Source organism: Tachypleus tridentatus, chromosome 11 (genome assembly GCF_004210375.1).
Source record: "Tachypleus tridentatus isolate NWPU-2018 chromosome 11, ASM421037v1, whole genome shotgun sequence".
In the NCBI taxonomy this organism is placed as follows: Eukaryota; Metazoa; Arthropoda; class Merostomata; order Xiphosura; family Limulidae; genus Tachypleus; species Tachypleus tridentatus.
The window spans coordinates 68,748,872-68,762,001 of record NC_134835.1 but is presented as its reverse complement, the minus strand read 5'-3'; the positions used below and the strand labels follow the sequence as shown (position 1 = coordinate 68,762,001).

At 33.0% G+C, this 13,130-nt stretch overlaps 1 protein-coding gene across 2 annotated transcripts in view; it reads right to left on the bottom strand.

Moving 5' to 3' along the window:
• Window positions 1-8,335: 8,335 nt before the first annotated feature.
• Window positions 8,336-13,130, bottom strand: part of LOC143232380 (uncharacterized) — a 137,728-nt gene continuing 132,933 nt past the window's right edge. For both annotated transcript variants that reach the window (XM_076467732.1, XM_076467731.1), the window contains one exon: window positions 8,336-12,691. Coding sequence is in view for 1 of the 2 variants with exons in the window: in XM_076467731.1 (XP_076323846.1) it covers window positions 12,616-12,691 (76 nt within the window). In the remaining variant the exon portion in view is untranslated. The remainder of the gene's footprint in view (window positions 12,692-13,130) is intronic.

The window sequence follows — 13,130 nt, the reverse complement described above, 5'->3', positions numbered from 1 at the left end:
CAGTTTCACCAACAAACATTGGACCAGAATCACATTTTCCCCTCAAAGCTAAACCCTGTCTCTTACACAGCAATACAATATCAATAATAGACATTAAATATTGCCGGTTCTGTTCGATTTCTTGTTTGTAAGTTGCATCAAGCTGCAAGTGCACAGATGAACTTGTGTTTACGACCTGTAGACAATTGTTAGTTTTTTCTTTGCTGTCTTGGTGGTACTGTTTCAATTCATGTGCCTTGAAGTCTTCAACAGCCTTCTTCCAGTTTGTGTATGGACATTTCACTAGTTGTCCCAATTTTTGGCTTCCAAAACCAGCACCATCAGGAGCAAAAAGACAGCAGTACTTGCAGAAAGCACTCTTTGCATGTTGACTGTAGAATAGCCATCTCCACTGTGAAAGCTAACGATGCTGAAAACGCAGCTTTCTTGGACCACACTGGGGGAAAACATAATCTCTCCCTGGCTTCCAGGCATTCTCAAGGAGACATTTTTTCGTTTCAGCGTTTATCTAAAAGAGACAGAAAGACATAGTTCTAATTAAGTTATTTTGCACATAGGAAATTTGTTATGAGAGTACAATAACTTCGAAGAGAAAGGCTTAGAGCTGTACTTCACAGAGCAGGCCTAACATCCTGTGGCTGTAAACCTACAATCACTAGCAGCAATGAATATTCAGTCTGAAACTCATCAGAGTGTTTGCATGATTTTCAATATAAAATTAATATAATGAGGAGTCGACTTACCTGTTTACCAATGCTTACATCATCAAAAATGTAATTTCCAATGTCCCAGACTGGACCTGAGGTGGTAGTGGCAGCACTGGTAGAAGGCCACGGTGATGACTCTAATAATTCAGTTGACACTTCTGATTCAACCTGATTAGCTGCAGCAGACTGATCAGGTTCAGCCTCATGAATGGGTTTAAAAACCCATTCAGTGTCATTTGGTTTTTCAGGCTTGACATTGTAAATGATTAAACGTTTATCGCAACTTCTGTTTGTCAACGTCACATTCACAGTACCATTAACGCCATCTATAGTGAATCATTCACTATATTCCCTGGTACTAGGCGCCAATGGTACTAGGTTAGTGCCATGGTGCCACCCACTGTTTATTTGTGAAGTTAATTCTTGAAATCAAGGGAATCTGAACATACACTGTCCATGATATTCGAATACAAATTATAGACACTATACATATATTTTGCACTCTCTTGAGTGACTCCATATTATATATATATATGAAAGGACTGTAGGTCAACTTTGCTGGGTCTGATAACTTTAAGTTATGTATTATATATATAGGCCTATATATTTATTTATGATTAAAAAAAATAAAACACACTTCAGTGTGCCATTCTGAAATTTGCCAAAAAGGTGGTCTCAGAATGCATAATTCAGGCTTTCCTTTTATGTTTTCATTAAAAAATTTCCAAGGGGGCATTCCCCCCGGACCCCTAGCATGGCTTCGCGCCTGCAGTGTTTGCATCAAGCATTTAAACTCTCCCCCAATGGCCATTTCTGGCTACGCCCCTGCATCCACTATACTATATGTGAATTGTACAAGTATCAAAGAACATATAATTTTATTTGGAACATTTAGATATGATAGTCTTGGAAGCCTTTCCCCACCATCCACAAGATTGGCTAACATTTCTTCATTCCTTTGTTATAGCATTTTACTTGGGAAACTTCTTTTTGGTGTGCTCCACAATTTTCTTTGATAAAACATCTATAAATGGTTGCTAGCTTTTTACGGTCAACAATTGAAAGATTGCTTAGTGTTTTTAAAGCTGGTTCTTTACTTCATATTTTGAAATTTTTTCCTTGGCTCTTTTTAATTTATATTTCTTTCCTCTTCTTATCTTCTTCAAATTCTTTTAATACGTGTAAATTAACAGAGCTTAACTATAAAACATCGGTAAAAGATGTAGCGAAATTGTTTCACATTGGATACCTATTGTTCACGTCATTCACCAATGGTATTGCACGTGCTTTATCGTAAGAAATATTTCTTATATTCTTTCTCAATCTGGACCAGTTCCAACATATATACTAAAAATGCCATCCTAAGCAATGCATTCATTTTGGTTGTTTCGTATGTTATATAAACATTGTTTCACTTGATTTTTTGTGTACAGTATCTTTCATTACTCTTAACTCAGTCAAAGTCAAAGGATACATTTTAATTTTTTCATAACTTTTACTGACATTTATTTTTATTGAATATCTCTGATTACTTTAAGGGAAATTAGTGTAACTGAGAATACCGCACTATATCATTTCTACCAACGTGATTCCATTCATGACATCAGTGTTGTACTGGATTCTATTCTTGGGTGTTTTTGTATAATTTGTTAAAGATAAAGAAAAGTATTCGTTTTGAATTTCGCGCAAAGCTACTCGAGTGCTGTCTACGCTAGCCGTCTCTAATTTAGCAGTGTAAAACTAGAGGTAAGGCAGCTAGTCATCACCACCCACAACCAACTCTTGGGCTACTCTTTTACCAACAAATAGTGGGATTGACCGTCACATTATAATGCCCCCACGGCTGAAAGGGCGGGCATGTTTGGTGCGAGAAAGAAAAGTAAAGTCTACTGAATGATAATTAAAATAATTTATTTATTTGACTATAACATAAAAGTTTCACAAACTATGGCCTAAAATGAACATTCATTTATTTACAAACTCTTTAATTTGTTGAAATACAAATTGGAGAATTCAAGCACTGAATTGACTTACAGCTAACTTGCTGATTTTCTAACTAACTCTTTCACTTTGATGTTTTTGCACATTTTCTCGTAAATATCACAAAAACGAAAGATTTCAGCAATTGGAAAATTTATAAGTAACACAGTTTATGTCAAAATATTCTGTTGCAAACGACACAGAACGCTTAAATTAAGATATTCAAAACAAGCCTGCGACACAGTGATTTAAACATAAACGAAAACATTTTTTTCTGTTATTTTTTTACTGTACAAACCAATACAGCTTCCAGCTCAGAAAAGACTTACACTGCTGGTCAAAATTTTAAGGCCAATGAACATAAAGAAAAAATGCATTTTGTGTTGTTAGACTCGACCACTTATTTGAGTAGAACTTCGAAAGATGAGAACAAGAAAAAGGAAAATAAAAAACAACTTTTTTAGCATTTAATAGGGAAAATGTGAACACTGTGAAATTAGCCTAAATACTAGTATTTAGGTCATAGGTTTAAGATCATACTGAAACAAAGCGTTAATCGTTAAACCCGAAACGAAATTTAGTCATTTGTGTTCAAGCATTAGCGTTGTCAACATCTCTCACTGACATCTCCTGTTTTACATTGGGTAAAAACATGGCAAAGGCTAAAAAGTTGACAGAGTTTGAACGTGGCAGAATTGTTGAGCTGCAAAAGCAAGGTTTCTCTCAACGTGCCATCGCTGGTGAGATTGGGCGTAGTAAAATTGCTGTTGAAAATTTCTTAAAATACTCTGAGGGATACGGAACGAGAATTGCAAGTGGTCGGCCCCAAAAAATTTCGCCGGCGTCGAGCAGGAGGATTCAACGGGTTGTCCGACAAGACATCAGCCGATCGTCGAACCAGATTAAGGCCCTTACGGACGCAGAATGCAACTCAAGAACAATAAAACGGCATCTTCGAGAGAAAGGCCTTAAAAACCGTAAACGTCTTAAAAGGCCACGCCTCCTTCCACATCACGAAACAGCTCGGTTAAACTTTGCTGAGAAGCATCAAACATGGGACGTAGAAAAGTGGACGTAGGTTTTATTTTCTGATGAGAAAAAATTTAACCTGGATGGTCCAGATGGATTCCAACGTTACTGGCACGATAAAGATATCCCACCAGAGACATTTTCTACACAAGACAGTGGAGGAGGTTCCATCATGATCTGGGGTGCTTTCTCCTTTCGTGGAACAGTGGAGCTTCAGTTTATACAGGGGCGTCAAACAGCAGCTGGTTACATTGGCATGTTGGAGAGAGCATTCTTATTGACTGAAGGCCCTCACTTGTGTGGAAACGACTGGATCTTTCAGCAAGACAACGTTGCAATCCATAATGCCCACAGGACAAAGGAGTTTTTCATGGCGAATAACGTGATTCTTTTGGACCATCCAGCGTGTTCGCCCGAACTGAACCCCATTGAAAAAGTTTGGGGGTGGATGGCAAGGGAAGTCTATAGAAATTGACGTCAATTCCAAACAGTGCATGATCTTCGTAAAGCCATCTTCACCACTTGGAATAACATTCCAGCCAGCCTTCTGCAAACACTTATATCGACCATGCCAAAGCGAATGTTTGAAGTTATTTGCAACGACGGCCGTGCAACTCACTACTGAAACCTCTTGTTGGGCATTTCCTACCCTGTTTAGGACTTCTTTTTGGTATAGTCTTAAACTTTTGACCAGCTAGTACTTAGACTAATTTCATAGTGTTCACATTTTCCCTATTAAATGCTAAAAAAGTTTTTTATTTTTATTTTCCCTTTTCTTATTTTCATCTTTCAAAGTTCCACTCAAATAAGTGGTTGAGTCTAACAACGCAAAATGCATATTTTTTCTTTATGTTCATTGGCCTTAAGATTTTGGCCAGCATTGTATATAAAGATCACAACAGAGTGACAAAAGTTTATTTTGATGATATGCTACTAGAATCACAAACGCAATTTACGAGGAACGCATATTCCATCCGCTTTTTGAAATGTAGCAAATTATCTTCTTAGTTTTGAAAGAGGGGTTATGATATTTTACTCTTAATTATTTTTATGCAAGACTAGTTATCACGACAAGCGAAGTCTGTATTAAGTTCATGTAAAAACTCCTGTAAAATTGGAGCTGTATCAGTTTTGATGTAGATTGTGCGAGTGTTTGGAACACGGAAAAGCAGTTTGTCACTGGTAGCTGAGGGAGGAAAAGATAAAAAACATCTTTCTAGGAAGTTCAATGCGGGGTTTTGAAATACATGTAAATTAGATAAATTATGTTCATGATGTTACTGTTGTAAATATTAAATAATATGTGTAGACAAAAGGATTTAACTGTAACAAACTTATGTTTATTGTGTTAGCGTAAAACAAATAATTAATTAAGAACGTTTATTAAAATTGGTTAGAAGACTCGCTGTAGGATCAAATATGTAATTTTTGTAAAAACTGTTTATATTCTTGTTTTTGATTGCCTTTTAAGAGAATAGTTTCTGTTTTAGGCTTAGTTATGAGGATGTTGTTGTCGTGCAATCCAGTATTGTTATAGTTTGTTCTCAGACAGGACTCAAACACGATTTTCTGACCATCAAGGGATAAATATTTAAGGGAATAAAATCGTGAAAGTATAAAGATATAAATTTAAAACGTTGTTGTTGAAACGTATTATTTGGTTTGTTGTACAAAAGACAGATTTCCATGCATGTAACTACCGTAGAGGTAAGTTGTTCTTGTTTTGAATTAAGCACAAAGCTACACAATGGGCTACCTGTGCTCTGCCCACGACGGGTATCGAAATCTCAATTTTAGCGTTGTAAGTCCGCAGACTTACAGACATACTGCTGAACCACTAGGGGGCGTAGAGATAAGTAAATAGACTTATTATTTTTTGAAATTTGGAAAATGTTGAATCTGCCATTTCAACAGAGTGAAATTAACACTTGAAGCACAACAAATATGTCGATTCGAAATGTAAATGTAACTAGGTAGTGAAACAAGGCAAGATCTTAAATAATTGGTGAAATTGTTTAATACCAAAGCCTATTAACTTGTTTTAAATCTTCATAATGATAATGTAAGAGTTATCAAGGTAACAACAGATGATTGTCTTAGATTTTGGTGAGTTAGGAACTCATTCAGCTCGCTGTTTTGTGAAATAACTGGCAGTACACTAACATTCTGGAGAACCGGCATGGCCAAGCGTGTTAAGGTGTGCGACTCGTAATCTGAGAGTCGCTGGTTCGAATCCCCGTCGCACCAAACATGTTCGCCCTTTCAGCCGTGGGGGCGTTATAATGTGACGGTCAATCCCACTATTCGTTGGTAAAAAGAGTAGCCCAAGAGTTGGCAGTGGGTGGTGATGACTAGCTGCCTTCCCTCTAATCTTACACTGCTAAATTAGGAAAGGCTAGCACAGATAGCCCTCGAGTAGTTTTGTGCGAAATTCAAAAACAAACAAATTGTTAAATTAGGGACGGCTAGCGCAGATAGCCCTCGAGTAGTTTTGCGCGAAATTCAAAAAACAAAACAAACATTCTGGATATCCTTCACTAAGTTTCCCAGGAGCACAGCGTTGTGTCTGCAGACTTACAATGCTAGAATCAGTGTTTCAATACCCGGGTTAGGCAGAGCATAGATAGCCCATTGTGATTACCTGTAAGTAAGCATAATATTTGAACTTAGAGCTATTAAATTTTTGTGGATTTTTTACTATATGTTGCTACAGTTAATAATATGAAAAGTTAAAGGCATTTAAAGTCATATGTGTAATACGTATATGTTTCTGTGCGCACGTCCATCTAGAAGGAGCAAGCAATTTGTTAAATCAATGCCGAATGTTAAAAAATCTCTCTAGGGTACTTTTTAAGCTACACTGTTAAGAGAATATAGATAGTCCATTTTGAGTTTTCGTATTGAAAATTCATTTTGAAATCGAATGTATGTTTTTTTCTCTCTTTTCCATACGAAATTAACATAAAAAATCCTGGGAAATAAAATATACAGAAAACGAAAGAAACAAAACAAAAATAAAACACTGTACTGGGAGTACGATAATACCAATGTTTTTGAAAAGATGCTGCAGATTATTATAGTACTAAAGATGTTATTGCTTTCTTACAGGGCCGGCATTGACAGAACCAGACCTGTACTACTTTTTAGTATACTAAATTATAAAATACTTTAGTACAGAGAGTGTGTTACACGATTTTGTTACAAGTCTATATCGCCACGTGTATATGAAATCTATGCACTTTAACAACAGAATTACAGCATATTTCCGATTGCAAAAGTCTCAGTTTTAAAAAGCTGTACATGCTCAAAGCACACCACCTTTCCCTGTTGTTTCTTTTATGATTCATAAAACATGTTTCAACAGCTCAATTGCATAGAAATCCATAGGCATTGCAGTCAGCTATTTGACAAGTAAGCTTTTGTACAAAATGGTACAAATGCCCATTTCATCTCCCAGTTGCCCGAGGTATTCAGAGGTTGGAATAGATACATCATAGAAGCAACTTGTGTCGCTTTTTTAGATGTTAAATCATTGATGCGCTAGGTACTATTGTCCGGCCCAGTTGGTTGGCTTTTGACATTGACCTTTTTATTCGCGAATTATCACTTATTACAATACTCCATACTATCACATTTGAGGCATGACTTCTTGATCCACATTTCGTTTTCTAATGACATTAAGTTGTAATGATATCCCATTATGTATTCGAGTCATTATTAAAATAAGACTTTATTGCTGGTAAAGTAAGTTCTATAACAAGTTTTCAAATAATACCTTGCAATATTCTTCTGGCTTTAAATCGTTTTTTTGAAATTTATTGTACCCCCTATGTTGATCCTGTGTACTAACTCTTTTTAACAAAATTGCGATATTTTTTATACTTGCAGTTTTAATGTACATTTTGACCTACTCTTCATTTTTGAAACCCCGTTTCGTTTATCTTTAAATGTGTACTACATTCTATAGGACACAAGTGTCTGCTATAAAGTGTAACAGCTTAAAGCTTTTTTTTTTTTTTAAATTTCCCTGTCCTAATGATTTAATAACCAATCACTGGAGCTCAACTGATTAACGCGGATGTGCTACACTAACAGTGGACGAGACAAAAACATAACATTATAACAATATTAAACGAGCCTACAATCCCCAGGCGGATATAGTTCTTGACGGAGGTGTTTTATTAACAATCTCAGTTGTTCAGCAAAGTGAAGAAAATAAATTTCCATAGATTAATAGTTATAGTACATCCAACAGAAAAGTTTGCTGTATCAGAATTCATATATTGTTTTGAATACGTTTATGTTACTTGTATCATTTCAAACAAATCATGTATTTAGGGAGAGAAGTCTTGTTTTGGTTAAGAAAGAAACATAATTCGCCTTCTTAAGCAACGTAAAAATCTATTATACTAGCAATCATATGATTCTTGGGAAGAAGATTCTTAATATTATATATATATATATATATGACAAGTTACACACACAAATATTGTGCATACATAATTATGTATTCATATATTTTAGTATTCTCCCTATATGCAGCTCCCCGTATTTGCTTTTCTTCCCTATTTTCGGTACAAAAACCTAAAGTTTTGTTAGAAAGACACGAATGCACAGAATGACGTCACTTTGAATAACAGCTTTATTATTGATGACAAGTTCGACTGAAGCACGGAATTTTACAGAATATTCATAAAATACGAACACCACTTTCTTTACTAACACCAACAATAATCATAGCTTTCGTACATTTCCGGAAAAGCAAAATTTATGAAATACTTTTGTATGAAAAACTAGTAGTCAAATATGAGATACTATATAGTGAGTTATCAACTAATTGCATCAATATTTTGCTTTTTAAAAACACATTTCTAACCTATATTTTACTAGAAAATGTTACCAGGAAACAGTATCTACATATTCAACTTCTCAATAAATTTTATATAATTTACCTTGAGTAATTATAATCTGTAACTACTAGTTATGACAATAACAGTTAATGGTTTCACTTTGGGACTATAATGTTTAAATGTTTGTTGTAAACCACAACTTAGAATTTTTACTGGTTAAGAAAAAAGTGGGAAACAAAACAAATTTGAAACTAAAAACAAATTGCAAGTAGAGTTTTAAATAAAATCAAAAATAATTTATGTGATAAGTTTCAGTATAATAAGTTCCAAAACACATTTTTTAAAAGTAAACACAGTCATCTTTACTGGGTAGAATACACTTCTGTACTATTTCATAAAAATATCCCACAGTGTAAATTGTGATAAAATACATCAGTTTGTTTTAATCATTGTTTTTACAAAAATAAAATTAAACCAAGACAATTACAAACTATTACAATGAAAAGCTAACATTACTAACTTTATACATGTTGCCTCCTAGTTTCTTTATAATTCACTTATAACACTGAACTTAAATTTCAAAATAAAATTAGATAATAAGATCTATACATTTCTTCAGAATGTTTTTTTATACATAGAAAATATCTTTTCTGACATTGCTGAAACACACTAACACCCTTTTTCATTATTTCTGTTGCTATTGAATTTTATACATTTATAAATCTAACAGATTTATAAATTTTTATTAATATACTTCTTTCAGTGTGTCAAAAGAGTTACAGGATATTATGCTAGTTAGTTATATTTTGATGGTTATAAAATTATAAAATATCAAACAATTCTGTGTTTTTCAAAGAGAGAATAATCTAAATTTTATATTTATTTTTTTACTTCTTCCCTGACTTTTCATATAATTAATTTTAGCTACTAAGTACACAACTGCAACTTTACTTTTGTGTAATTTTATTCAGTTTTAATATGGAACTCTGAAATTGAAAAAAAATCTTAAAATACTAGTACTGATTACTTAAAAATACAAAAAACGTAACTTTTAACATGTACTGGGCAAAGTTGCAGATAAAGAAACAGGTTACGCTGACCTACGTTTCTCTTTTAAGGTAACAGATGAATATAATTAAAATTCTGATAATTCTCTCGGCACAACTAACTTTCACAAGCGCATAGTTTAAAACATAGTTACAAGTGAATAATTTTAGGCAAATTCAATTTTTTAAACTCTAGAAAAATTGGAATTCTTAAAATGTTTTTTCATGACACAAAAATGTAATTTATCAACCTCTTCATTTGTTTTTAAATCATTAATAACAAAAAAACACAATAAAAAGTGTTGCTTGGTTCCATCTAACAATTTTAGCATTCAAATGTTTCTTGCCAACATAATAAAATTATAATACTGTATTATAACTAAATTCACTTTAACAATTGAGAATTGTCTGTAGGTTGTGCACACACACACACACACATATACATATAAAAACAATTATGTTGTATACACAACTTTTAAGATAAATAGTGGGCATTGGGTGTACAGATACATTGTTTGTGAATTCATGATACACAGCCTAACTGAAATATTTAGAAGATAACATAACACCGTCATTGATGGCATGAGACTTAAGCAACTGCAACGAACACACCATATTCATCTTAAAAGGTATTTTATATAAATAAATCAATCAATATAAAGTGATTGCATAAACCACTATTAAAGCAGCACTAGAAGTTATCATTTGAGGTAAAAAGCATAATGGCTCAAATCACAAAACTGAATTAAATAATGTACAAATGAAATGCAAATAATATGTATGAACTTTGGTTTCAACTACCTTGTGAAGTTGAGGATAATTTTTAAAACTTGCAAGTATATTCTAAAATGAATATTCAAAATATAATTTATTCAGAAATTTTTGTGATACACATATAAATGTACCAAGAAATAATGATATTAATTTTTGCAATTAAACAACATAAAATAGTTCAAAATTAAGATTCTCATATTATGTTCATCTATGATATATCTTATAAAACAATTAAGTACAAAATATACAGACTTCTTTTCTTAAAACTGATTACTGTTGGCACATTCTCACCCATCCATTCTGTAAAATGTTACTAAAGATAAAGAATCTTACAACTGTCTATAGTACTTGTATCCTACTTTGTTTACCTAAATATCAAAACAGTTTTTAAGGGCAATTGATAGCTGTGTCTTGTTATTTATTTTTTGTAAGTATACTTGATAATTTACTTTAATATCATGCAAAATGTTACTAGGAATTTAATTCAAACAAATGTTTTACCAAAACAAAAGGTGTTCTATTACTCTAGCTAATGACTTTAGTCACCATTTTGTATATGGTTCAGTTGCAACTGAGCAATAATTAACTGTTGCTGAGTCAGCTGTGTTGAAAGACAGGTTGTTGATTGGACAAGTTGTTGAAATACAACTAGTCAAAACATCAACTTGTCGACAATTGTGTCATGTATGGATTTATTATTACATTTATGTTTACTTAGGGGAATATATGCATGTTTACACATACATGAGTAATTTGTTGCATTCTGAATAGATAAATATGATACAATGATCTGATGCAGATGAAACACTATATTATGCTAACAGAACAAAATTATACCCCAAGCTCCTGAGACAGAGTAGAATCTCTAGAATTCTTGATAGTGTGTAACTACATTTTGTATTTGATCATTTCCAGTCAGTCTTTTTGGACACGTTTTGCCAGATGTTTGTTGGCCAGTATTTATCTGGAGTATAGCAGCTCCAGTATCGTGCTGCTCCTTTTCTATTTCATTCAGCAGCGAAAACATCAACACTTCTCTTGTTCATGATTTTCTTGCATTTGTTATGCGATCATAATTAGTGCTAATAATGATTTATACAATAAAAAAAGCTACAGTCTTGTCAAGAAGGTGAGTTAATCATTTTACTTTGATGACCATAAGCACTCACCTAGCCTTCTATCAGCAAACTACAGGTACATTCAAAATATTGGTATGTCAATGAGTCTGTCGGCAAGTGATAATATTGTCAGTAAATGGGCTGTCATTGAGTTGTCTGTCAACTGGTAATACTGTCGACAAATTGAGTGTTGCCGAGTTGTCCCGTCACCGTGTTCGCTATTGCACAATTGACCTTTAACCTTTGTATAAAGTTATTTTTTGAGAACTTTAATCATCACACAAACATTTTACTTTGTCATGCGTACATAAATACATTTAAATTTCTTTAAAAAAATAACAGAATCATGACATTATCAGAATAATTAAGTTCACTGTTAAATATTCTCTTACTCCTCAGGCTTTATATATAATTCACTCAATCTTTCTTATGGATCTTGAGATTACACTAACCATAGGTCAACTCACTTTATTTATCTCGTATACTTTTTACTACCTTGTTAAAAAGTGGTTATTACTAATTCCTTGCCTGATATTATTAAAACAATACCTTCCACAGCTACTTGTTTTCAATTTAACCTTTTCTACCATCCAATCTGCCAATTAAAATCCAGTATATACCCTTGCAATACATAACTAGATAAGGATATAACTGTATGCATAATTTAATGGTAGATAACATGCAGTATCCCACCAATAAATTATTTGCATAAAAGTACAGCACTCTTAAGCAAAGGTAACAAAATACATTAATTAAAACTGACAAACCCCTTTAATAACTTGTTAGTTGTCTTTCATATCATTTAATCAAATTACTAACTAATACTTCTCAGTTGCATCACTATCTATAATACTCTATATAGATATTTAGAAAAAAGTCAGATTGAGTAAGGTAAACATAGACACAATTACACACATACATGAAATTATAGAACATTTCTTCTGGAATTACTGTAATTTCTTTCTTGATGAAGTTCATATTTACATTTCATAAAAGTTTTCTACACCAGTAAAAGTGTAATGTACAAAAGTATATATTCCAGCATTTAACTCTCTAAGATGATGTGAGTATAGAGATATGATTTGGAAACAATGAACTTCACATGTGACATTCACTTACTAGCTGATCTGGTTGGTCCAAGTTGATCTATACTTTGCTGGTTACGAAGTGCTTCATTTTTAGCACCCCTGTGAATGCATATCAAGTTTCAAATTCTGTTTGCTTATGACATATTACACAAATTTATAAATCAACATCAGAATTTCATCCTAAAAATACAGAACAAATTAGCAAAATAAACAATAAGCACTGTTCTGAACATTTACTATTAATCTTGTATATCAAAACTACACAAATATGAAAATTAGTAAACAAGTTTCACAGTGAAATCTTAACACGTATCATTACATATCTATATATAATCATGCACAATAATAAACAAAAATAGCACGTTGCCTCACTCTACAATATTTGTGGTTTATAACAATTTTCACACATTAAGCACAAACACTATACAATGATGATGCTGAAATGGTTTGCATTGCTCATGAAATATTATCCTACGATGAACATTCTTATATTAATTTTTTTTCAGTGTTCCACTATACTAATAGCAAGAAAAGCACA